General features: G+C 45.9%; 1 protein-coding gene across 1 annotated transcript in view; it reads right to left on the bottom strand.

Moving 5' to 3' along the window:
- LOC311109258 (receptor-type tyrosine-protein phosphatase mu) overlaps window positions 1–25,319 on the bottom strand; it is a gene marked incomplete at its 5' end in the record, with an annotated part of 292,145 nt that overhangs the window by 110,606 nt on the left and 156,220 nt on the right. The window contains 4 exons of the mRNA XM_084152095.1: window positions 3,502–3,604; window positions 4,151–4,352; window positions 9,291–9,400; window positions 14,868–15,176. Of these exons, the coding sequence (XP_084008221.1) occupies window positions 3,502–3,604; window positions 4,151–4,352; window positions 9,291–9,400; window positions 14,868–15,176 (724 nt within the window). The remainder of the gene's footprint in view (window positions 1–3,501; window positions 3,605–4,150; window positions 4,353–9,290; window positions 9,401–14,867; window positions 15,177–25,319) is intronic.

Raw genomic sequence — 25,319 nt, 5'->3', positions numbered from 1 at the left:
TTGGCCATAATGACCATTGTTATGTTTGGAGGAAAAAGGGGGGGGCGCTTGCACGCCGAAGAACACCATCCCAACCGTGAAGCACGGGGGTGGAAGCATCATGCTGTGGGGGTGCTTTGCTGCAGGTGGGACTGGTGCACTTCACAAAATAGATGGCATCATGAGGAAGAAAAATTATGTGGATATATTGAAGCAACATCTCAAGACATCAGTCAGGAAGTTAAAGCTTGGTCGCAAATAGGTCTTCCAAATGGACAATTACCCAAAGCATATTTCCAAAGTTGGGGCAAAATGGCTTAAGGACAACAAAGTCAAGGTATTGGAGTGGCCATCACAAAGCCCTGACCTCAATCCTATAGAAAATATGTGGGCAGAACTGAAAAAGCGTGTGTGTGAGCAAGGAGGCCTACAAATCTGACTCAGTTACACCAGCTCTGTCAGGAGGAATGGGCCAAAATGCACCCAACTTATTGTGGGAAGCTTGTGGAAGGCTACCCGAAAAGTTTGACCCAAGTTAAACAATTTAAAGGCAATGCTACCAAATACACTCAATTAGTATGTAAACTTCTGACCCACTGGGAATGTGATGAAAGAAATAAAAGCTGAAATAAATAATTCTCTCTACTATTATTCTGATATTTCACATTCTTAAAATAAAGTGGTAATCCTAACTGACCTAAGACAGGGATTTTTTACTAGGATTAAATGTCAGGAATTGTGAAAAACTGAGTTGAAATGTATTTGGCTAAGGTGTATGTAAACTTCCGACTTCAACTGTATATGCATGCGTTCTTTACAAGCTGTAGCAACAGAGGATGATCTTTTCAGCCACTTATTGTGACACGTGCCCTCCCCCTCCCTAAATGGGACCTACAGTGTTGCTCTCCGCCACAACTGTCATCCTGTCATAATATGCTGGGAGGAAAAGAGGAGACTCCTTCAAATGCTCTGCTTTTCATCCTCCTTTTGACTTTCATTTCTTAGTTTGTTTCTTCCCCCCCCTCTTTACTGACTGTAGCCGGATAGAAGGAGTATGGGGATTGTGACTGAATGTGTTCATCACCTTTCTACTAGTCTCTTGTGACAGACTGCTACATACATGTAACAACAAATAGAGTCGCTGGCTAGAGCGCACACATGATTTGGTGCTTTCAACATGTCACGTGGTAGCAGAGAACACACAAGTACACTTCGAAGGAAACCTTTTTAAATGTCAGGGAGAGAGCTGTGACCAACATGTTTAACAACTCTGAAGCATAGAAATTGGGAATATTAATAATAATAGTTATGGCAGTAGAACTAAATATTACGTCACTTGATTGACGGTTGATAATGCTCTTCAATATACAGTATCAGAATATCCTAAATGTGTCATAATGACTATTAATCCCAATTAATCATACATCGCTCCAATTTACAGCCTTTGATTTGATTTAATTTCCTGGTGAGCCATTGTGCTGGGATTATGGGGAGTTATACAACCCAGAGAACATTTTAGTCGCCAAATCCTCTCTTTTATCTGTTAGCGACTCCCTACCAGTCAACCAAAAATGGCCTAAATGCGCTAATTAGCGAATCCTGTGATTTCATTAAGAGCCATTAACTGTAATTAAGATGACAACGATGAGCCAATGTGACAGAATGACAGTAGTCAAGACATCGTTGGGGAGAAAAAAAAAGTGTACCTGCGTGGGATTGGAGGAGGGCTGACAGTTAAGTGTGTTTATTGTTGGTGTTAATCTTACCATAGTGATATTTTGAGGGGCATTGTGACACCTGTCATAGGTGACACTATTGTCAAATTAAAGGATACTGAATTAAAAGATAATGTTTGATGGCATGTGAATTCCAGTGTCCTACCTTTTGTGGATATCTTGCGGGCGTTTGGCTCAGTCTACCTCATAAAAACAATAACAATATACCACTTAGGAGATGGTTTTATCCAAAGCAACTTCCAGTGAGTGCATTCCTTTTTTAGTATGTGATCGGCAGGTGTAAAAGGCTAACATATCTACGGTCCTACTGTGTAATTTAGGCTCTATTCATGCGAGGTAAAGAGAGGAGCCACTCAGTGTTTCTCTCAGTGTCTTTTGTCACTTTTCTCAAACGGCCATTAAAGTGGCTTCAGACAGGAGTGGACAGTGAATACTTCATGAAGGGCCACCATGCGCTAAAGCACAGGCAGATTTACAGCATTTATACAGCTGGTTCATTCAGACTTTTTATCCTTTCATTTGATAACAGAGATAGGTTGTTGTTTCGTGTGTGGTGGGGGGAGCGGAGCGAGGATTCTGCCCCTCTTTGTGTTAAGTCAATACTTCTCTCAGCAATCTTATTTGTGGCCAGGGACCTTCAGCCTGAAGCCTGTGTGTGTGTGTGTGCATATATATATGTGTGTACACTCCGTAGAGACACTGGTTAGCTCCTCAGTCTGAATCATTAAAACACTTAATCACTCCAGCTGCTGGACAGCCCCTGTGTGTGTGTGTGTGTGTGTGTGTGTGTGTGTGTGTGTGTGTGTGTGTGTGTGTCTATTAATGATTAAAAAACAATGCAGGGCTTGTGATAACGTAACTGTGAACTTAATGCAGTACAAGGACTTCATGACTAAGAGCTGGAGCTCTGACAACAACACAGTCATGACCGTAGTTGGATATCCTGTCTGTGTGGGGGACGACTTCAGACCCACCCGCTAGAATATCTGCAGTCTGCAGTGCACACACACGCGCACGCACGTGCATGCTCCTGCAAGTACATTCTCTCTCTCTTACACACATTTGTCTGGGCATTTAGTGCCAGACAAATTACAGCCGTAGGTTTCATGGAGAGCTCGTCGGCAGCACTAGCGGCAGCAGCAGCAAATGAGGGAATGATAACATAGCCGGGGTGTGGGAACCTGCCATCGCTGTTCTTGATTTCTCTCTCAACCATCCTTTTCAAGGAGAAAAAATAAAGGCTCAAACCGCAGTTTGTGATCCCAGGCAAGCATATTGCATATTTCTCATTTGTTCTGTTTATTTACAGTGGTGTGCAAATCAAAGGAGAGACACCCTTGATGACAATCTGTGCTTCCAGATGTACCTGGCAACATAAGAGGAAGAGCGAGAGAGAGAGCGAGAGAGAGAGAGAGCGAGAGCGAGAGAGAGCACTCATCTTTGGAGTCTGAAAAAAAGCTTTATTCTTATCTTCAAAAGGTAGAAAAGCGCCGCTTGCTCAGATCAAATGCCCACATGAAGACGTGATGCATTGTAAAAACCCCTATCAAAACAGAAGTATGGATAAAGACACTCTCTTCCCAAGGCAATTACAATCAATTAGGTCAGAGGGAGGCCGTGGCGGTTGGCAGCCGAGGCGATTTGTGGGGTGCACGGCATTGTGGTGGTGAGAGGAGGAGAGGACAATAGGGGTGGGAGTGAGGGCAGGGTGTTAATCGGTGTGTGTGCGTGCGTGCGTGCGTGCATGTGTGTGTTGACGTGTGCGGTGAGGTGTAAATGGGTTTACCTGACGGGGGCTCCTCGGCTCTGGGCAGGCTTCAGCAGGACGGTGACCGTGCTGTCTGTCTGGTTCAGGGGAGTCTCCTGGTCATAGCCTGGCATCAACGGAGCTATGGGGGGAACACAGGAGCACAGGAGAGGGTGACTCAGAGACAGATAGAGGACTCATCATGGATATAACCCGTTTTAGCATGGACATTGACATTCAGGGCTTCCACCATGCTTCCGCCATTTTAAAGTAGTCAACTGGGTGGGGATTCCTATGGGTTGTAGCCTCAATGGTGCTGCCCATGCTGTCACAGACGCTATAATGGCACAGATATAAAAAATAGTCCTCTATCTATCTCTATGGGGTGATTCGACTGACACATACAGACAAAGACAGACATACAAAGACAGACCGACAGAGACAGAAATCCTGACCGACAGAGAGAGACAGATCGACCGACAGAGAGACAGATTGACCGACAGAGAGACAGACGACATAGAGACCGACACATAACAGTAAGTACACAGTACACACAAATGTAGACAAACACAGACACCAGAAACACAAACACTGCTGTATTATTGGGGATCTCCTGGAGGATTTTGGGCACTACAGTACAAATTGTCAAGGACTAGGTGTGTTCATCTTGACCATCGTTTCTCCTCACCTGAGATCTTGGTGGTGAACTGGGTGATGATGGGGGTTCCGAAGCCCTTGATGGTGCTGGCCCGGAGGGTGAATGAGTAGGTGGAGCCGGGGTAGAGACCCACAAACATGTGGAACGTCTCATTGCTGAACTTGAACACCCTACCGCTCTGGTTGCTCAGGTCAAACTCTGTGTCGAAGGAGCTGAGGGCCTTGTAGGAGATCTGAGGATGGACACACAACCTAGATTAGATGGCTGGAGAGGACAAGCTTATATATCAAAGTTCCAAAACTAGCGTCAGGCTCGTTATGGTTATAGCTATGGTTAGTTTTGGTGTATGGTGTGTCCTCCCGAGTGGCGCAGTGGTCTAAGGCACCGCATAGCTGTGCCACTAGAGATCCTGGTTCGAATCCAGGCTCTGTCGTAGCCGGCTGCGACCGGGAGACCCATGGGGCGGCGCACAATTGGCCCAGCGTCGCCCAGGGTAAGGGAGGGAATGGCCGACAGGGATGTAGCTCAGTTGGTAGAGCATGGCGTTTGCAACGTCAGGGTTGTGGGTTCGATTCCAGTATGAAAAAAAATAAAATAATGTATGCACTAACTGTAAGTCGCTCTGGATAAGAGCGTCTGCTAAATGACTAAAATGTAAATGTATATAGTAAGGATCATGGTGTACCATTAGCCAGAATATCATAGCCGTACTACACATAAAAACATTTTCTTATTTTTATGAAAGAGTTGCAGCACAAACTTATAGTATGCAGAGCCTTGCCTCTGATAGTCAAACTAGGCCTGAACTTTCCATAGAAGCAGCATTCAGGTCTGTTGTTTTATTCCAATCATCCCCCCCGCTTCCACTAGAGTAGGAGATTGGAGGCCTGGGGATTTCTTTCTGAAAGGGAGCGCAGTGGAGCGTCGTGTGTACCCCCCTCTTCCTCCTCTCCTTCATATAACTTCATCAGCTCTGTCTCTCTTGAAAAGCTTCATTTAAATAAATCATTCGGTCTCCCCTAATGGAAAGCCTCCTTTATTATTCAGTTCTGATTCCCAATTAAGAGGCTCAATGGGGAGTGTTGGAGTGCCGTGGCGACCGTTTGTATCCATCAGGTGTGAAATGTTGCTGCTCAGGGCTCTGCAAGGCCATTAGTCTATATCAGGAGAGAGGGAGGGAGGGAGGGAGGAATGCATCTGGAGCATTTCAAAAGGCTATCCAAGTTAGCGTTGATCGCTTTTCACATATCACACACACAGCTGTCGAGATTTGGGGGGGGGGGGGGGGGGGGGGGGTTGTGTGTGTGTGGAGGGTAGGGGGTTGCGTAAGGGTTAGGGTTCAGCTGTGGTAGGATAGCTCTGAATTCAGCCTGTACCTCTTCAAACAAAAGCCCCAAACAATGAACCAGCACTACATTTTCCGAACCAAGAGAAATCGCAAACTCTGAACAAAAAGAGAGAGAGAGATGGAGTCAAAGGCTGAAGAGCACATGAGACGAGCTGAATGTCAGCAAATTATAGTAATAATGGGGTTGACTCCATCAGAGTCTAATGAGGCAGAAAAAAAAAAAAACTTGATTTGTCCATTCTTTCAACTGGATCGCAATCGCAGCTCAGAGTTAGTTCGAGATGACAGAATACATTATGTGCATATCTGACAGCTTAATTGGAGAATTTTAGCACAAATTCGGGTCTGGCACAATGGCTCTTTTGAACGCACTAAAAAACCTTGTTTGTCGTATTGTGTGATGAACTGAACGGCACGTCAAACGCAAGGCAAATGCTGCGATAGGAGAAACATGTAGGACTACAGTAGCCTATGCACATGTACAGTGCTTTACACCAATTGTTTTATGTACAAATGTGGATTATAGGAAACCACACAGCTACAGTGGGAAGAACAAGTATTTGATACACTGCCGATTTTGCAGGTTTTCCTACTTACAAAGCATGTAGAGGTCTGTAATTTTTATCATAGGTACACTTCAACTGTGAGAAACGGAATCTAAAACAAAAATCCATAAAATCACATTGTATGATTTTTAAGTAATTAATTTGCATTTTATTGCATGACATAAGTATTTGATCACCTACCAACCAGTAAGAATTCCGGCTCTCACAGACCTGTTAGTTTTTCTTTAAGAAGCCCTCCTGTTCTCCACTCATTACCTGTATTAACTGCACCTGTTTGAACTCGTTACCTGTATAAAAGACACCTGTCCACACACTCAATCAAACAGACTTCAACCTCTCCACAATGGCCAAGACCAGAGAGCTGTGTAAGGACATCAGGGATAAAATTGTAGACCTACACAAGGCTGGGATGGGCGGCAGGTAGCTTAGTGGGTAAGAGCGTTCTGCCAGTAACCGAAAGGTCGCTGGTTCTAATCCCCGAGCCGACTAGGTGAAAAATCTGTCGATGTGCCCTTAAGCAAGGCACTTAACCCTAATTGCTCCTGTAAGTCGCTCTGGATAAGAGCGTCTGCTAAATGACTAAAATGTAAAATGTAATGGGCTACAGGACAATTGGCAAGCAGCTTGGTGAGAAGGCAACAACTGTTGGCGCAATTATTAGAAAATAGAAGAAGTTCAAGATGACGGTCAATCACCCTCGGTCTGGGGCTCCATGCAAGATCTCACCTCGTGGGGCATCAATGATTATGAGGAAGGTGAGGGATCAGCCCAGAACTACACGGCAGGACCTGGTCAATGACCTGAAGAGAGCTGGGACCACAGTCTCAAAGAAAACCATTAGCAACACACTACACCGTCATGGATTAAAATCCTGCAGCGCACGCAAGGTCCCCCTGCTCAAGCCAGCCCATGTCCATGACCATCTGGATGATCCAGAGGAGGAATGGGAGAAGGTCATGTGGTCTGATGAGACAAAAATAGAGCTTTTTGGTCTAAACTCCACTCGCCGTGTTTGGAGGAAGAAGAAGGATGAGTACAACCCCAAGAACACCATCCCAACCGTGAAGCATGGAGGTGGAAACATCATTCTTTGGGGATGCTTTTCTGCAAAGGGGACAGGACGACTGCACCGTATTGAGGGGAGGATGGATGGGGCCATGTATCGCGAGATCTTGGCCAACAACCTCCTTCCCTCAGTAAAAGCATTGAAGATGGGTCGTGGCTGGGTCTTCCAGCATGACAACGGCCCGAAACACACAGCCAGGACAACTAAGGAGTGGCTCCGTAAGAAGCATCTCAAGGTCCTGGAGTGGCCTAGCCAGTCTCCAGACCTGAACCCAATAGAAAATCTTTGGAGGGAGCTGAAAGTCCGTATTGCCCAGCGACAGCCCCGAAACCTGAAGGATCTGGAGAAGGTCTGTATGGAGGAGTGGGCCAAAATCCCTGCTGCAGTGTGTGCAAACCTGGTCAAGACCTACAGGAAACATATGATCTCTGTAATTGCAAACAAAGGTTTCTGTACCAAATATTAAGTTCTGCTTTTCTGATGTATCAAATACTTATGTCATGCAATAAAATGCAAATGAATTATTTAAAAATCATACAATGTGATTTTCTGGATTTTTGTTTTAGATTCCGTCTCTCACAGTTGAAGTGTACCTATGATTAAAAAAAACAGACCACTACATGCTTTGTAAGTAGGAAAACCTGCAAAATCGGCAGTGTATCAAATACTTGTTCTCCCCACTGTATATGACTCAAACCCTCAAGGTTGAGAATGTTCTTTTCAGGCAGGTTGTGTAAATGATGGAGAGGGCCAGATGTTTCCGTCTTGACATCGCAATGTTGTTGTTGAGGGGTATTTTAAGACTGCAATCTTTTATATAAATACTGGAGGATGTCAGACAGATTAAGTGCAGCATGTTCTACCGTCTAAGGTATGCCCCATGCAGGGGCAGGGGTTGGGCAGGCCTGGTGTTGGCTGGGCTGGAGTGGGGTGGGAGTGGGCAGGGGTTGGGCAGGCCTGGTGTTGGCTAGGCTGGAGTAGGGTGGGGGTGGGCAGGGGTTGGGCAGGCCTGGTGTTGGCTGGGCTGGAGTGGGGTGGGGGTGGGCAGGGGTTGGGCAGGCCTGGTGTTGGCTGGGCTGGAGTGGGGTGGGGGTGGGCAGGGGTTGGGCAGGCCTGGTGTTGGCTGGGCTGGAGTGGGGTGGGGGTGGGCAGGGGTTGGGCAGGCCTGGTGTTGGCTGGGCTGGAGTGGGGTGGGGGTGGGCAGGGGTTGGGCAGGCCTGGTGTTGGCTGGGCTGGAGTGGGGTGGGGGTGGGCAGGGGTTGGGCAGGCCTGGTGTTGGCTGGGCTGGAGTGGGGTGGGGGTGGGCAGGCCTGGTGTTGGCTGGGCTGGAGTGGGGTGGGAGTGGGCAGGGGTTTGGCAGGCCTGGTGTTGGCTAGGCTGGAGTAGGGTGGGGGTGGGCAGGGGTTGGGCAGGCCTGGTGTTGGCTGGGCTGGAGTGGGGTGGGAGTGGGCAGGGGTTGGGCAGGCCTGGTGTTGGCTGGGCTGGAGTGGGGTGGGAGTGGGCAGGGCTGGGCTGGGCTGGTGTTGGCTAGGCTGGGGTGGGGTGGGAGTGGGCAGGGCTGGGCTGGTGTTGGCTGGGCTGGGGTGGGGTGGGGGTGGGAGTGGGCAGGGCTGGGCTGGTGTTGGGCATGCTGTTAGAGGGGGTTCAGTGGGTAATAGATTGTGTTAACAAGCCTCGGTGCGTGCAGGCCTTAAGGTTATTAGGTTGGATTTATTAGATAATTAAGGCCACAGAGTGAATGAAAGATGGAAGCCGCTGGCTCCTGCCAGACAAGATGGATGTGTGTTGGAGGGAAGAGAGGAAGAGGGAGAGAGAGGAAGAGGGAGAGAGAGGAAGAGAGAGGAAGAGGAAGAGGGAGAGAGAGGAAGAGGGAGAGAGAGGAAGAGGAAGAGGGAGAGAGAGGAAGAGGGAGAGAAACAAAGACAGAGAAAGCTGGGCCCAGGTGGGAGGCTGGACTCTGCAGTTTCCCCAGATGATCTTACCTTATACTGATTAATGATACCGTAGGTCTGGACGGGCTCGCGATGATCTTACCTCATACTGATTAATGATACCGTAGGTCTGGACGGGCTCGCGATGATCTTACCTCATACTGATTAATGATACCGTAGGTCTGGACGGGCTCGCGATGATCTTACCTCATACTGATTAATGATACCGTAGGTCTGGACGGGCTCGCGATGATCTTACCTCATACTGATTAATGATACCGTAGGTCTGAACAGGCTCACGCCATTGCAGGGCGATCTTCTCCTCGTAGGTGCTCCCCTGGATGGACTCGAGTGGCACGGCGCCAGGCACTAAGGAGGAGAGGGAAGAGGGGGAAATAAATTCAGAGCAAATTAAATATATACTTTTTTTTATTAAGCCACTTCATCATAACACCATTGTAAATCGCCGTTGTGATTCCCATACATTCGCCGGTTGGTTGGCGGCGGTCTTGCTCCAGACCACTCTTGAACGGATTGGTGAAAAGAATGACCTGAGGGCTCATGGGGGAGGGGGGGGGGGGGGTCATGATCGTGCAGTTCTAGTTCTATTCATTCTCCCTGACCCCAGTAAGGTCCTGAAACATCACAACAGTACATTTACTCAAGCTGGATGTTCTGCCGTTGTCTCTTTCAACTACTTCAATGAGACGCAATTGATGGAACCTCCTAAAAGTTATGAGAGCACATCATGGTTTATAGCGTGGCTGGAAGAAACACTACAGTAAACTGATACAGAGGCTTTACAGCGTGGCTGGAGGTCCCCTACAGTAAACTGATACAGAGGCTTTACAGCGTGGCTGGAGGTCCCCTACAGTAAACTGATACAGAGGCTTTACAGCGTGGCTGGAGGTCCCCTACAGTAAACTGATACAGAGGCTTTACAGCGTGGCTGGAGGTCCCCTACAGTAAAACTGATAGAGCGCTGGGTCCTCACACTGTATATTGCATCGGAAGCAAAACAAACGAGGGTCAAGGACAGCTACAGCACGTATGACTCGCTGGCAAAACCGTTTAATAAAAGGAAAGCACACCATTCCATTTCCTTACCCATAACAGGGTTAAAGGTTTCTAGTTCCACCAAATAGATAAATAACAAGCAGTTCAACATAAATCACATACTCTACCATGTGGAAACATTTTACTTGTTATCATGAAGACAAATCCATTCAAGATCCTTTGAACGTTTGATATCACTTTGAATAGCGGAGTGAGATTGTAATTTACAAATGGCCTATGAAGAAACCAATTCAAAGGAAACATCACAGAAGTTGAAGGCGGCGTATGTCTCAAAAGAGGGCGATGTAAGTGCTTTCAAATAACTAAAGTACCTTGCCCTTTTTGAAACACATGCCCTCATGCTTTCATGTTCTCTCTTAGGCCCCAATGATGGCCTTGTAGAGTTGAAAAGCTGAATGTTGGAAGTGTTGGCTGGGCAGAGTTTGGGGTCAATCCTATTTAATTTTTTTATTTTATAAACAATACAAAACATACACATACAAACAACAACATCACTCCTGCCTAGACCCACACTATCTCCAGCGCCTGCATCACTTTCCACCACACGGCCTGAAACTGCACCATTTTGTTTCTCTCCACAGCCCACACTTTCAATATTTAAATAAGAAATAATTTGATTATTCCATTGGGTTAATGACGGTGGATTGATTGATTTAGACGTTTTTAGAATACGTTTTTTCAAGATGATGAGAAGAGAATCGTCTAACCCATTGGGTATCTCACTAAACTCCCATATGCCATATCTTGAAATATGCAGACAGACCGATTAAAAGTTAGTTTACATTGTAATACCTCTGACAGCCAAATTTCTAGCTCCGCCCACAACTTCCAGACTTTATAACATTCCCAGAAAGCATGGATTATTGAGTCATTATTAATTTTACACTTAAGACATGACTGCGTTTGTGCTGTAGAATTTGTGAATTTTGTCTCTTGTATAATAAATGCTACACATGAGCTTATACTGGATTCAGTGTAAATTTTAGTTAACTGTAATTTCATTAGTTTTGCTCCAACTTTCCCTCCATCTTGTGCCAACATCAGTTATTGCATGCTTGTCTGAAGGAAGAACAGTATTGGCTCTGAAGCAGCATGTACACACGCTTTATCTGTGTGGAGACAGGAGTCGCTAAGGCAATGATGGGGCGAGAACGGAGAGGCTCAAAAAACGCAAGGATATCAAAAGATAGCCGTGGCAGCCATACAGATAACTCATCCAAAGGGCTTTGGATTCGCAAACACGGCAGAAAGCTTACACAATATGATGCTCCATCACCTTATTAATTCAGTAACTTACTTAGATAACTAGCTTGTTAAACTTAGGGGTCGCGTGAGCGCAGAATTCCTCATTTCCTGCTGCGTTTTGTAAACGCAGATCTAAAATGCTTCTTACAGTGCCTTCGGAAAGTATTCAGACCCCTTGACTTTTTCCACATTTTATTACGTTACAACCTTATTCTAAAATGGATTAAATAGTTTCCCCCCCCCTCGTCAATCTACACACAATACCCCATAATGACAAAGCAAAAACAGGTTTAGACATTTTTGCTAATTTAAAAAATATATATAGTTTTCAGACTCTTTACTCAGTACTTTTTACAGCCTCGATTACAGCCTCGTGTCTTCTTGGGTATGACGCTACAAGCTTGGCACACCTGTATTTGGGGAGTTTCTACCATTCTTCTTTGCAGATCCTCTCAAGCTCTGTCAGGTTGGATGGGGAGAGTCGCTGCACAGCTATTTTCAGGTCTCTCCAGAGATGTTTGATCGGGTTTAAGTCCGGGATCTGGCTGGGCCACTCAAGGACATTCAGAGACTTGTCCCGAAGCAGAAGTCACTCCTGCATTGTCTTGGCTGTGTGCTTAGGGTCGTTGTCCTGTTGGAAGGTGCACCTTTGCCCCAGTCTGAGGTCCTGAGCCCTCTGGAGCAGGTTTTCGTCAAGGATCTCTGTACTTTGCTCCGTTCATCTTTCCCTCTATCCTGATTAGTCTCCCAGTCCCTGCCGCTGAAAAACATCCCCACAGCATGATCCTGCCACCACCATGCTTCACCGTAGGGATGGTGCCAGGTTTCCTCCAGACGTGACGCTTGGCATTCAGGCCAAAGAGTTCAATCTTGGTTTCATCAGACCAAAGAGAATCTTGTTTCTCATTTACATTTACATTTACATTTTAGTCATTTAGCAGACGCTCTTATCCAGAGCGACTTACAGTTAGTGAATACATATTATTTAAAAAAAAAAAAATTATACTGCCCCCCCCCGTGGGAATCGAACCCGCAACCCTGGCGTTGCAAACGCCATGCTCTATCAACTGAGCTACATCCCTGCTGGCCATTCCCTCCCCTACCCTGGACGACGCTGGGCCAATTGTGCGCCGCCCATGAGTCTCCTGGTCGCGGCCGGCTGCGACAGAGCCTGGATTCGAACCAGGATCTCTAGTGGCACAGTTAGCACTGCGATGCAGTGCCTTAGACCACTGCGCCACTCAGGAGAGAGGCTTTACAGCGTGGCTGGAGCATGCATGTACACACGCTTTATCTGTGTGGAGACAGGAGTCGCTAAGGCAATGATGGGGCGAGAACGGAGAGGCTCAAAAAACGCAAGGATATCAAAAGATAGCCGTGGCAGCCATACAGATAACTCATCCAAAGGGCTTTGGCTTCGCAAACACGGCAGAAAGCTTACACAATATGATGCTCAATCACCTTATTAATTCAGTAACTTACTTAGATAACTAGCTTGTTAAACTTAGGGGTCGCGTGAGCGCAGAATTCCTCATTTCCTGCTGCGTTTTGTAAACGCAGATCTAAAATGCTTCTTACAGTGCCTTCGGAAAGTATTCAGACCCCTTCACTTTTTCCACATTTTGTTACGTTACAACCTTATTCTAAAATGGATTAAATAGTTTCCCCCCCCCCCTCGTCAATCTACACACAATACCCCATAATGACAAAGCAAAAACAGGTTTAGACATTTTTGCTAATTTAAAAAATATATATAGTTTTCAGACTCTTTACTCAGTACTTTTTACAGCCTCGATTACAGCCTCGTGTCTTCTTGGGTATGACGCTACAAGCTTGGCACACCTGTATTTGGGGAGTTTCTACCATTCTTCTTTGCAGATCCTCTCAAGCTCTGTCAGGTTGGATGGGGAGCGTCGCTGCACAGCTATTTTCAGGTCTCTCCAGAGATGTTTGATCGGGTTTAAGTCCGGGATCTGGCTGGGCCACTCAAGGACATTCAGAGACTTGTCCCGAAGCAGAAGCCACTCCTGCATTGTCTTGGCTGTGTGCTTAGGGTCGTTGTCCTGTTGGAAGGTGCACCTTTGCCCCAGTCTGAGGTCCTGAGCCCCCTGGAGCAGGTTTTCGTCAAGGATCTCTGTACTTTGCTCCGTTCATCTTTCCCTCTATCCTGATTAGTCTCCCAGTCCCTGCCACTGAAAAACATCCCCACAGCATGATCCTGCCACCACCATGCTTCACCGTAGGGATGGTGCCAGGTTTCCTCCAGACGTGACGCTTGGCATTCAGGCCAAAGAGTTCAATCTTGGTTTCATCAGACCAAAGAGAATCTTGTTTCTCATGGTCTGAGAGTCCTTTAGGTGCCTTATGGCAAACTCCAAGCGGGCTGTCATGTGCCTTTTACTGAGGAGTGGCTTCTGTCTGGCCACTCTACAATAAAGGCCTGATTGGTGGAGTGCTGCAGAGATGGTTGTCCTTCTGGAAGGTTCTCCCATCTCTACAGAGGAACTCTGGAGCTCTGTCAGAGTGACCATCGGGTTCTTGGTCACCTCCCTGACCAAGGCCCTTCTCCCCCGATTGCTCAGTTTGGCCGGGCGGCCAGCTCTAGGAAGAGTCTTGGTGGTTCCCAACTTCTTCCATTTAAGAAAGATGGAGGCCACTGTGTTCTTGGGGACCTTCAATGCTGAAGAAATGTTTTGGTACCCTTCCCCAGATCTGTGCCTCAACACAATCCTGTCTTGGAGCTCTACGAACAATTGCTTCGACCTCATGGCTTGGTTTGAACTTTCAGCAAAACATTAGGAAATGTAGCTGGCTACATTATTTCTATGAAAACATTTGAAATATGATGGCCATGCATCTCTTTTGCTAAAAATACCTTGCTTTTTCATTGTAAGCTCATTTACTTGTGTGGCTGCCAGCCAAATCGCGTTGTACTTCTGTTGTCATCTGATGAAATTGAAGCCATTTTCTGCCGAATGTGTTAGACTAATGTATTTTCTACCCCCAAAAATATACAGTTGTACTTCCCTGATCACTCTATTAAGGAAAAAAAATAACTTGACATTCAATATAAAATGCGACCCCTGTCAATACACACCTGGCTTTCTCCCGTTGTGCTATTTACAAACAAGCATGTGACTGGCTCAATCATTCTGGGGAACTAAGGTAAGCTTCATAATGTAAATGTAATGTGACAGGTGGAATGAAGAACGCGATCTGATTCATCTAACGTATTCCACAAGTTGACTGCAGGTATTTACTTACAAAGTAGCTACAAATATTACAATTTATTGAAAAACTTCAAAGAAATAGTTAACTGTATTGACGGTATTGAAAAACCATCCTGCGGCTATTTCCAAATACCCCGGTATACGGTGTATATGGTATAATGTCCAAGCCTACTGACTACAGCTATGTTCTAATGTCCACATTAGCATACCATCTAGATTACAAATCCTTTGCTTCATCCAATTAGTATGCTCTTCTAGAACAGAACCTCCCCTCCCCCAATTACCATCCTCATCGGTCAGCACGTCAACATCCGTGCTCTCCTTGACGCCTTCGGGGTTCCCCAGCACCAGCTTGACGCTGACGTTGGTGTAGGGTGACAGGTTCCTTATTGTGTGCTGCGGCGCCAGGCTCAGGGTGTCGTAGCACACCTCCTCCCGGGTCTCCTCCTTGCCGCCGGACTGGTAGCGGTACTGGACAGTTAGGTTGTAGCTGTGGCAACGTGTCACGTTGTAGCCGAAGGGCTCCCAGCGCACTGTGATCTGCTTGGACTTGATGTCCACCACCTCCAGTCTTTGGGGGCCGTGCATGGGGTCTGTAGAGAGGGGGACAAGAGAGGGGGGCATTGGAGGGGGGGGGGGAGAATTTTAGTCAATCATAAAGATAACATCAACACTAATGTATAACAGCATATATCATTTAATTATGTTCAAAGACTAAAAAAATATGATTTTTTCCCCTTCCCCTTCAATATAGCTTTTTGTTATCTAAAGGCAAAGAATGTTGGCAAGCATCAAAAACTAAATGCTGAGTCCTTCAAACAGTTGCAACATCCAAATCCCCCTACCTACCCATCTGTTACCCTGCTGTGGCTTTATGTAAACCCCTTCGCCTCCCAAGTCTGACTGGGAACAGTAATGGGCCCAAAACTGATCCTTGTGGTACCCCCACTCTGACAGGGAATGGTAATGGTCCCAACACTGATCCTTGGGGTACCCCCACTCTGACAGGGAATGGTAATGGTCCCAACACTGATCCTTGGGGTACCCCCACTCTGACAGGGAATGGTAATGGTCCCAACACTGATCCTTGGGGTACCCCCACTCTGACAGGGAATGGTAATGGTCCCAACACTGATCCTTGGGGTACCCCCACTCTGACAGGGAACAGTAATGGTCCCAAACACTGTTCCTTGGGGTACCCCTTCTGTCCAGACAGCCACCCCAGGCTCTCTTCCCATCAGGTCTAATAAGACAGCCTCGGCTCCTGCTCTATTCTCTCCCACGTGAGGCCGGGGCAGCTACACACATCACTGTAATAGGATCAATATCCATCCTGGGATCAATTGGCAGTCCATCTCTGTGGAATTTAGCGCTCTAACACTTTAGTTAGAATTACATGGGCCATGCTGCTCTCCCACCAGAGGAGCAACAAGATAGGCAATTTGGTAAGCCTGGGTAAACTGATGAGGAGACCAAGCTCCAACTGAAGCTGGATGGAAAAAAGTGCTGTCAAACCCAAACCCATTCGACAGCACTTTTCTAATCCTCTCCATTTTCACAGACTCTGTGACATAGATTAGGTCAAACAGCGATAAAAACCTGGGGAGGTTTAATGGCAGAGCAACACTGACAGAAAAGGAGATGTGGTTTAACATTTTCCACTTTGTTCCCACTTCTCTTTCTGCTAACATTGAGAGGACATCTTGAGAAAATACGCAGCTCATGGATAGGACTATTTCATCCTGGGTTTATAGGAATATCCAAGTATTTAAGTATAGAGTCCATTTCGTTAATCTATATTTCAATTCTGAGCCGAGATTATAACAAAGGGGCTCAGAGCACCTTCTAATCAGTAGTCTCGTAATAAAGCTCTCGGGAAGGCGTTTTACAGGCAGAAATCAGATTCAACAAGCCAGTCACTCGCACCCCTTAGATGTATGGCATTAAATCACTAAAATCGGAACATTCAGCACTTCCAGAAAGGTCTCTGAAGTCATCAACTTCTAACTCCAGCTGAAACCAACAGCGCAGCCAACTACAAGCATCACAGAGATAAATCAGACAAAAGAGATGGATTAAAGGATATCTAAATGCATAGACTTACTCTATTTTCACACTCACCTTTACAGTATCAAAATCTAATCTTATTGGTGGCATACACATATTTAGCAGATGTTATTGCGGGTGTAGTGAAATGCTTATGTTCCTAGCTCCAACAGTGCAGTAATATCTAACAATACATGCAACTATACAAAGTAAAATAATGGAATTAAGAAATATATAAATATTAGTCCGGAATATAAATATATATGTATATGATGGGATGTATAGACATTATGGACAGTATATGGATAGAATATGTAGTATATCTGTAGAATATGTAGGATAGAATAGTATATGTACAGCAATAGTTAAATAGGATAGGCCTTGACTAGAATACAGTACAGTATATTCATATATAAGTGGGTAAAACAGTATGTAAATATTATTAAAGTGACCAGTGTTCCATGACTATGTACATAGAGCAGCAGTCTCTAAAGTGCAGGGTTGAGTACCGGGTGGTAGCCGGCTAGTGACTAAAGTTCAGGGCAGGGTACTGGTGGAGGTGATATGATCCTTAACTAGCCTCTCAAAGGACTTCATGATGACAGAAGTGGTGCTACGGGGATATAGTCATTTAGTTCAGTTACCTTCGCTTTTTGGGTACAGGAACAATGGTGGATATCTTGAAGCAAGTGGGGACAACAGACTAGGATAGGAAGATATTGAATATGTCTGTAAACACTCCAGCCAGCTAGTCTGCACATGCCCTGAGGACGAGGCTAGGGATGCCGCTTAAATGTCTTACTCACATTGTCCAAGGAGAACGAGAGCTCACCATCCTCGTGAGCGGCGGTGGCACTGTTTTCCTCGAAGAGGGCAAAGAAGGTATTTAGCTTGTGTGGGTGCAAGACATTGGTGTCTGCGACATAGCTGGTTTTCCCTTTATAATCCGTGATTGTCTGGAGTCCCTGCCACATACGTCTCGGGTCTGAGCCACTGAATTGTGACTCCACTTTGTCTCTGTTCTGACGTTTTGCCTGTTTGATTGCCTTACGGAGGGCATAACTGGACTGTTTGTACTCATCCATGTTCCCAGTCACCGTGGTTAAATGCGGTGGTTCGCGCTTTCAGTTTTGTGCGAATGCTGCCATCTATCCACGGTTTTTGGTTTGGATAGGTTTTCATCATCACAGTGGGAACAACATCCGCTATGCACTTCCTGATGACCTCAGTCACCGAGTCCGTGTATACGTCAATGTTATTCTCAGAGGCAACCCAGGACATATCCCAGTCCGCGTGATTAAAACCATCTTTAAGCATAGATTCCGATTGGTCAGACCAAAATTGAATTGTCCTTACCACGGGTACTTCCTGTTTGAGTTTCTGCCTATAGGAAGGGAGGAGCAGAATGGAGGTGGGATCTGATTTGCCGAAGGGAGGGCGGGGGAGAGCCTTGTAGCCATCCCAGAAGGGAGAATAGCAATGGTCGAGAGTTCTTGAGACTCGAGTAGTGCAGGCGATGTGTTGATAAAACTTTGGTAGCGTTTTCCTCAGATTTGCTTTATTAAAGTCCCCAGCTACAATAAATGTGGCCTCAGGATATGCGGTTTTCAGTTAGCAAAAAGTCCAGTGTAGTTCCTTGAGAGCCATCGTGGTATCGGCTTGAGGGGGAATATACATGGCTGTGATGACGACCTAAGATAATTCTCTCAGGAGGTAATGTGGTCGGCATTTGATTGTGAGGTATTCCAGGTAGCGTGAACAAAAAGACTTCCTGTAAATTACCACAATCACACCATGAGTAGTTCATCATGAAACATACCTCCGCCTTTCTTTTTGCCGGAGAGTTCTTCAATCATGTGCCGTTTCTACTAAACAAAAAGGGGGGTATAAGGAGGACCAGGGGAATATTTTCCAAGAAGACAGACATAAGCTAGCAGAGAATCTCTAATCAATTTCTTAAACACAGGATCAGAGTGCTGTATTGTAAGGTCTCTTTTCCAAGTTTAAAATTATAAACATTCAACATTGGCCATGCTGTCAATAAAGCATGATTTGTGCGGCGCTTAAAACCACTGTTAACTCGGAACTGCCAAATATCAGACTTCAGTGAGTTCAAGACAACTGGAAACTCGGGGAAAAAATGTGCTCCGACTGGGAAAATAAGTTTTGAACGGTCATCCAACTCGGAATTGTAAATCCTCTTTCTAGAGCTACGACCTGAAGATCATTGACGTCATCATGATTCGACCTTTTTTTCCAAGTTCCCAATTGTCTTGAAAGCACCATAAATCCAGAGAATGCCAGACTTTGATGACAAAGTTTGCTCATGAAGGACTGCCACTCCACCTTCCTGTTCAAGTGAGCACAGCACAACAAGGTGAGTCCAAAAATGTATTGTATGCTGCTGCATAAATTATATGTAATATGCCAGGGAGATATGTATACTGTAGCTAATAAAGTAATACTAGGTGTATGTTGTGTAGTAAGCTGTTAGTAGCCCATGTACCTCACCCTAATAATTTGGTATATTTTCCCCTCTTAATTTCACCTACTGTTCTGACTTGGTGGTGCACATGTAGCCTACAACCTGTTTTAGAGAATTGTAATCATCAAATATTGTAAGAGCTTTCATTGTCTGCTTATATGCCCCCTTTATTTATCATATGGTTCTGACTTGATGTACAGGGAGAATACTGTAAGAACAGCCCATGTTCTGAATTATGTTGCTGTACATTTCAAAAGTGCTGAACAAATAGTTACATTGACCAGGTCCGTCCTAGCTCGCTCATTAATGTCTTAATTTAAATTGCGGATTGCATCTTATCGTCCCCTTATGCCATAGTTTGTACATCTCAATTGTCAGTAGAAACCATATTTGTTTAAGCAAGTCAGCCATATCAGCTATGTTTTTTTTAAAGGCATTAAATGAGGCTGAATGAACTGTTTCTCTGCCAGACAAGGCTCCGCTGATAGCCAGGTGTAGCAGTGGTAAGGTGTTGGGACTGCTGTTGGGACTCTGCTGCTGGGACAGCTTTATGTAGGCCCTAACAGTTTGTGGGCACAGTTTGTCACCGCTATAGTGCAATTAATATATTGTTTAGTATTGTGTTGTGTTGTGTAGTGGCTTTGCTGGCATGCATCCCATATATATAGTTTTTTTGCCCCACCAAGATTTGCATGCTAAAATCGCCGCTGATTACAACGCAATACTAATAGTTTAAGATTAAAGCACAAGTCCAAGTGCTTTATTGATATATCTTTTAATATTCGAGAGTAAGCTGCAAGGCTCGAACCTTTGTTGTACAAAATCAAAGATGTATGTTTTTGTATTGAGAGCAGTATTGTGGGTAAAAAAAAGAATGGGGTTGAAATTGCCACACAAAAAGACATCCTCTCCTCTTTCCTCAAATGTTGATGCGATTAAGAGAGTTAGAGTGCTTCTGTTGGTAGAACTAAAAGCTTATTTGGCTCACGGCTGGGTCTATCACGCAACAAACGCCCCATGTTTAAAAAAATGGGGGACAGTTGCGACTTAAAATGTGCGACTTGAAAATGCCAACAATGTATCTTCTTGTTTGATGCATATCCAAAGGGCCTGTGAGTGGTCTCGGAAGAGCAGGCTAGAATGTGTTTAGGTGTGTTTGAGTACAGGCAGCCTCCCTGATAATGCAGGGACAGAGATGGACACTGTCGGCCAATCAGATCAGCCCTCCAATATAAGCAAAATAGTTGCTAGTGGAATTATTCCACATATCTCCATTTCATCCTATTAGCATAGTAGTTTTAATGTATTTTTTTAACTGTACATTGTACAGTTGGTGGTTGACATCACATGACTATATTCCATGACAGCACCATCATCTGCGATTCCATGGTTTCCTCTCCAATACAGTACTTAGCTGCCTGAACCCACTTTGTAAAAAAAAAGAATCCAGGATGGAGGATAGGTCCCTCACAAAAACACAGTTTCCACATCTGCTGTGCATTTTCCCATTGTACTGGTGCGACTGTGCAATCCAGAGTCCATTGTATGTCACATTGTCATCGTTCTAGACTGTAACTACTGTCTTGACTGACAAGGAGCTCAGCTGGATAGTAGGCCTGAGGCGTCTTCCACTGCACATTTAGCCTTCTTCACTCTTCATGAGCTGCAGCCTAAATGTCCGCCGATGCCGCAAGACATTCAACCGTCAGGGAAGGAGGAGGAGGGAAGAGTACAATGGAAATGGGCCTCACTGCAGATGAGTGCTTACTGTCTTCTTTGTGTGTTGACTGCGCATAGAAAGCACAACGTTGAATACTTGAAAGCATACTTGGAGCTCTTCGATATAATACCATTGAAAAGCGGGAGAGCAGAAAAATTATAAATGGGTACGTTTATTTTCAAAAGGACGTCTTGTTTCATTTCGCATAATAATGAATAAGATAAAAGACTAACAGCGGTGGTGACAGAGGAACAACAGAAGGACCAATCAGAGAACAGAAGAGGAGACAAACAACGAGATGAGACAGGAAGTGAACGAGTGGCAGAGGGGAATAAAAGGAGAGAGGGCTGTAAATGAGTTGCATGACTGAGGGGTGGAGGGAGGGAGGGAGGATATATTCACAGGAGATCAGGAGGACTATGGCATTTTCAAAAGCAAACACTGCCATCTGATCTGGGAGCCCCATTTTTCTGTGAGCGCAAGGAGGAAGAGGGAGAGAGAGACCGAGCGGGGAGGGAGGAGAAAGGAGGGAGAGAGAGAGAAGATGAGAAGAAAGAGCGAGGGAAAGAAAAGAGAGCCAAGAGAGAGCCAACAGAGTCGATAGAAAGAACAAGAGAAAGAGAGAATCTCAGAGAGATTGAGGAATAGCTAAGAAAGAGACGGATTGCCAAAATGGAATGAGAGAGAGATAGTCGAGAGCTAAAAATACAGAGGGAGAGAGAAAGATAGAGATGGCAAAGAAAGAGAGATAGGTGAGGGAGTTGTGACAGTAAACAGAGCACAGGGCCTCATCCCTTTACATAAATCAATAACTCCAGCAGACCAGATACCTGGGAATGCATTACCAGTCAACGGGAGCTGTGTCGTACACACACTACACTTGTGTACTGACCACAGCAATCATTCAGCCCCTTCACAATTCCCAGAGCATCGAATGGACGGCTGGAAAACAATAACTCATGTTGCCCTTTAGGATGACCCCTGACCCCAGCATGGTGGAGGAAGAGAAAGAGAGAGAATGATAGAGCTAAGAAAGACAGTGAACACAGAGAGAGAGAGAGACAGAGTCTTTCTATTAAAACCCAGCTGAGAGAGGGCCTATAAATGGCCATTCAGAGTGAGCTCAACATCTCAACCACACAAAGGAGACATTTGGAGGCTCATACTCAACATGGCATTTGCAGGGCCCAACTCAACATTGATAGGCTATCATCAGAAAATGACGTATCAATACTAAGCATGTCACACCTTGCTATGAAAAACACAAGGACAAAGATGTTTGAATTCAAATGTTATTTTTTTGGTATTAATATTAAGTCTTGATGTGCGTTTCTCCTCTAGAGGAGACATCTCCAGGATATCGTGATGATGTACACACACGCTACACAAACACCGCACAAACGTGTGTCCTCTCAGCCAGACAGAGCGCCCAATCAGCTGACATTTTACACTTTAGTCATTTAGCAGACGCTCTTATCCAGAGCGACTTACAGTTAGTGAGTGCATACATTTTCCATACTTTTTTTTCCCATACTGGCCCCCCGTGGGAATCGAACCCACAACCCTGGCGTTGCAAGCGCCATGCTCTACCAACTGAGCTACAGGAGGCTGACTTCTGTTTATGATCCCTCTTTCCCTCCCTCCACCTCCTCCCCCATCCACCGATATCATCTCTTCTTCCGAGTGTCCCTCTTCCCACGAGAAGCCGTTTGCCCTTAACTTCACAAACGCCTTCCTTTCGCACAATGCACCCACCCAACAGTCTGTCTGGATACCTGGAATTCATTTTTAACACATTGATTTTCCCACTACCACCCCCCTTCCCTCATTCCTCCCACTGCCTTGTAATTAATGGTGAGACAGTCAAAAGACTTAACAACTTTATCGATTAACCACACTGCAGAAAAAAAAACCTCCCACCAGACAAATCATGTTTTATTTAAGCAGGTAATCTGTTGCTGGAAGTAATGTATGTGTGTGTTGCTTTATGAAGCAAAGGGACAGTAGAAAGTAGTGTGCATGCTGCTATGCTGCTGATGGTGGGTAAACAAATAGCCCAGTGGCCAGACTGCAGGCAGAGAGAGATAAGGAGGGTCAAACCTCTCCATGGCCACCAATCAAAGATCAAGATCACACACACCTGCAAGCAAACCTGCCGACACACACACCTGCAAGCAAACCTGCCGACACACACACCTGCATTCAACATATGCATGAAGACACACACGAACACGGACCAATACATGAAAGCATGCACACACACACACCGTCTGACCACTGCCGATAACTCTCTCTCGCTGTCTCTGTGTGTATTGAACTACAGGCTCTTTTCTTCAAGTCGCCTTTTATCGCAGTGAGAATGGTCCGGTTCAGTGTAATCAAGGCTGGACATTAAAAGATTACAAGTGAGGAACACATCGCAGGGCCACTGTAAATCTTCCAGATACAGAGGAAGAACAAACCTGTGCTCGCTCAAGAAAAAAAGGATGAAAAATGCTGTCGCAATTTCCACAAAACAACTGCTCTTTCAAAGACCTGCTCCTTCAAAGACACGCCCCGTTCAAAGCAAACAAAACTCAAAGATACGAGTCAAGAAAAATCTCACGCTGCCTCCTTGTCAAACGACATCTACACTTATCGCTCACAGGCCTAGGCCCTCCCACTCTCCCCCCTTCCGCTACTCTCTCCCTCCCCCCGCCCTCTCCTCTATTTGTGAGGAGAACTACTGAGGATGCGCTAGGTGGGTAAACAGTTGCTGGACCGCTGGGAATTAATGGCTTGCCGGGCAGAGAACTCAAATTAGCCGGCGTCTTCGGGAAGTGACACGCGTTTTGACACCAGCTATGCCAGAGACAAAAGAAGAGGAGGAGATGAGGGAGAGAGAGAGAGAGAGAGAGAGAGAGAGAGAGAGAGAGAGAGAGAGAGAGAGAGAGAGAGAGAGAGAGAGAGAGAGAGAGAGAGAGAGAGAGAGAGATGAGGGAGAGAGAGAGAGATGAGGGAGAGAGAGAGAGATGAGGGAGAGAGAGAGAGAGAGATGAGGGAGGGAGAGAGAGAGAGGGGTGGTGGTGGGAAGACATTGAAGCGCAAGCCGCTCTCAGTGGATATTAACTGGGAAAGTTGTGGGGGGGGTTCTCTTAAATATACACTAACTGTATGTTTGAGAATGGCTGCAAGTGTGTGTGTGTGTGTGTGTGTGTGTGCGCGCGCACATGCACGTGCCTCTGTGTCTGAATAGGATGGGTGGTTTAAAGACAAGTCTATCGCTTTCCCACAGGATGCAGGCGGAGGTCTTTAACACGAAGGCCCTTAACCGTCCTCTCCAATCACCAGATATAATAGCCAAATAGCTTGGAGAGCCAGAGCTCGACAAGCCCTCTGACACACCTCAGCCATAGAACCATACAAAATGGCGCGTCAGGGGCCAAGGTTGCTCTTTGGAGGAGAAGATGGATGAAGCCTATTACCCTGGCCTTAAGTCTCCAGAAAGGGACATCTCTGAATGGCAAGCCTGTCATAAATCCCAGAGATGGAAGATTGGAAGAAGAGGGGAGGAAAGGAGGAGGGGAGGACGGTCATTTGCATTCCCCTTGCCTGTCAAACTGGGAGGGGAGGACACCACGTAATGGCTTGGCGATGGGGCTCAAGACGGATTGTGACAGGACACAATCCGTCTTGTGTGTGCGTGTGAGGCAGGGCTTGCCGCCGGCCCATACCGTCACGCCAGTTGCTAGGGGAATTAGCCTCAGAGATTCACATTTTGCATCAGCTTGGGTGTTTCGGAGGTTGAGCAATGACGCTGCCAGAGAATTGATATTAATCGCATTTCGGGGTCGGTAGGGCTGGGGTCTTTGGCCTTACTCCCCACTCCTACCAGTATATATATATAAAAAAAACATATTTGACATTTAGATGTCAACTATTAACAGCTTTTTTTCTTTCCCCTTCTCCTGCCCAGGCTTGACACTTGACATTTAAATATAGCTCTTCCCAATTATTAGCATGTCATTGCCCTATGCTAATAGGTCACGGACTAACCCCTGTCGTACGAGTAGATAAGAATGAACCATGATGGGGCTAAAACATGGCCACTGCCAAAGTGCCACGAGGTGTGTCACAATTATTCCATTGAAAAACAACAATAAAGCCTGTATACTGTAGCGTAGTTGTAGCATAGTGAAGCTAGCATGGCGTAGCGAGCATGGCGTAGCGTAGTGAATATTTCTACCTGAGCTCCCCTATGCTGTGGGCAGTGATATGGAGCAGCAGGCCTCTTACCTGCACTAAGTGCTCTGGGAAGGAGAATAAAGGTATTAGTCCCGGATGAGAGGGAACAGATTGTCTGTGGCAGGGGGTGGGGGGGGTTAGTGTGTGTGTGTGTGTGTGTGTGTGTGTGTGTGTGTGTGTGTGTGTGTGTGTGTGTGTGTGTGTGAGGGGCAGCCTATTCCGGTGAGCAGTAGCGAGGCAGCCCGTTCACCATGCATGCAG

The sequence above is a fragment of the Coregonus lavaretus genome (genome assembly GCF_964263955.1).
Source record: "Coregonus lavaretus genome assembly, chromosome: 34".
NCBI lineage: Eukaryota > Metazoa > Chordata > Actinopteri > Salmoniformes > Salmonidae > Coregonus > Coregonus lavaretus.
Note: the sequence above shows the minus strand (reverse complement) of the source record. Positions and strands in the feature narration are given on the sequence as shown.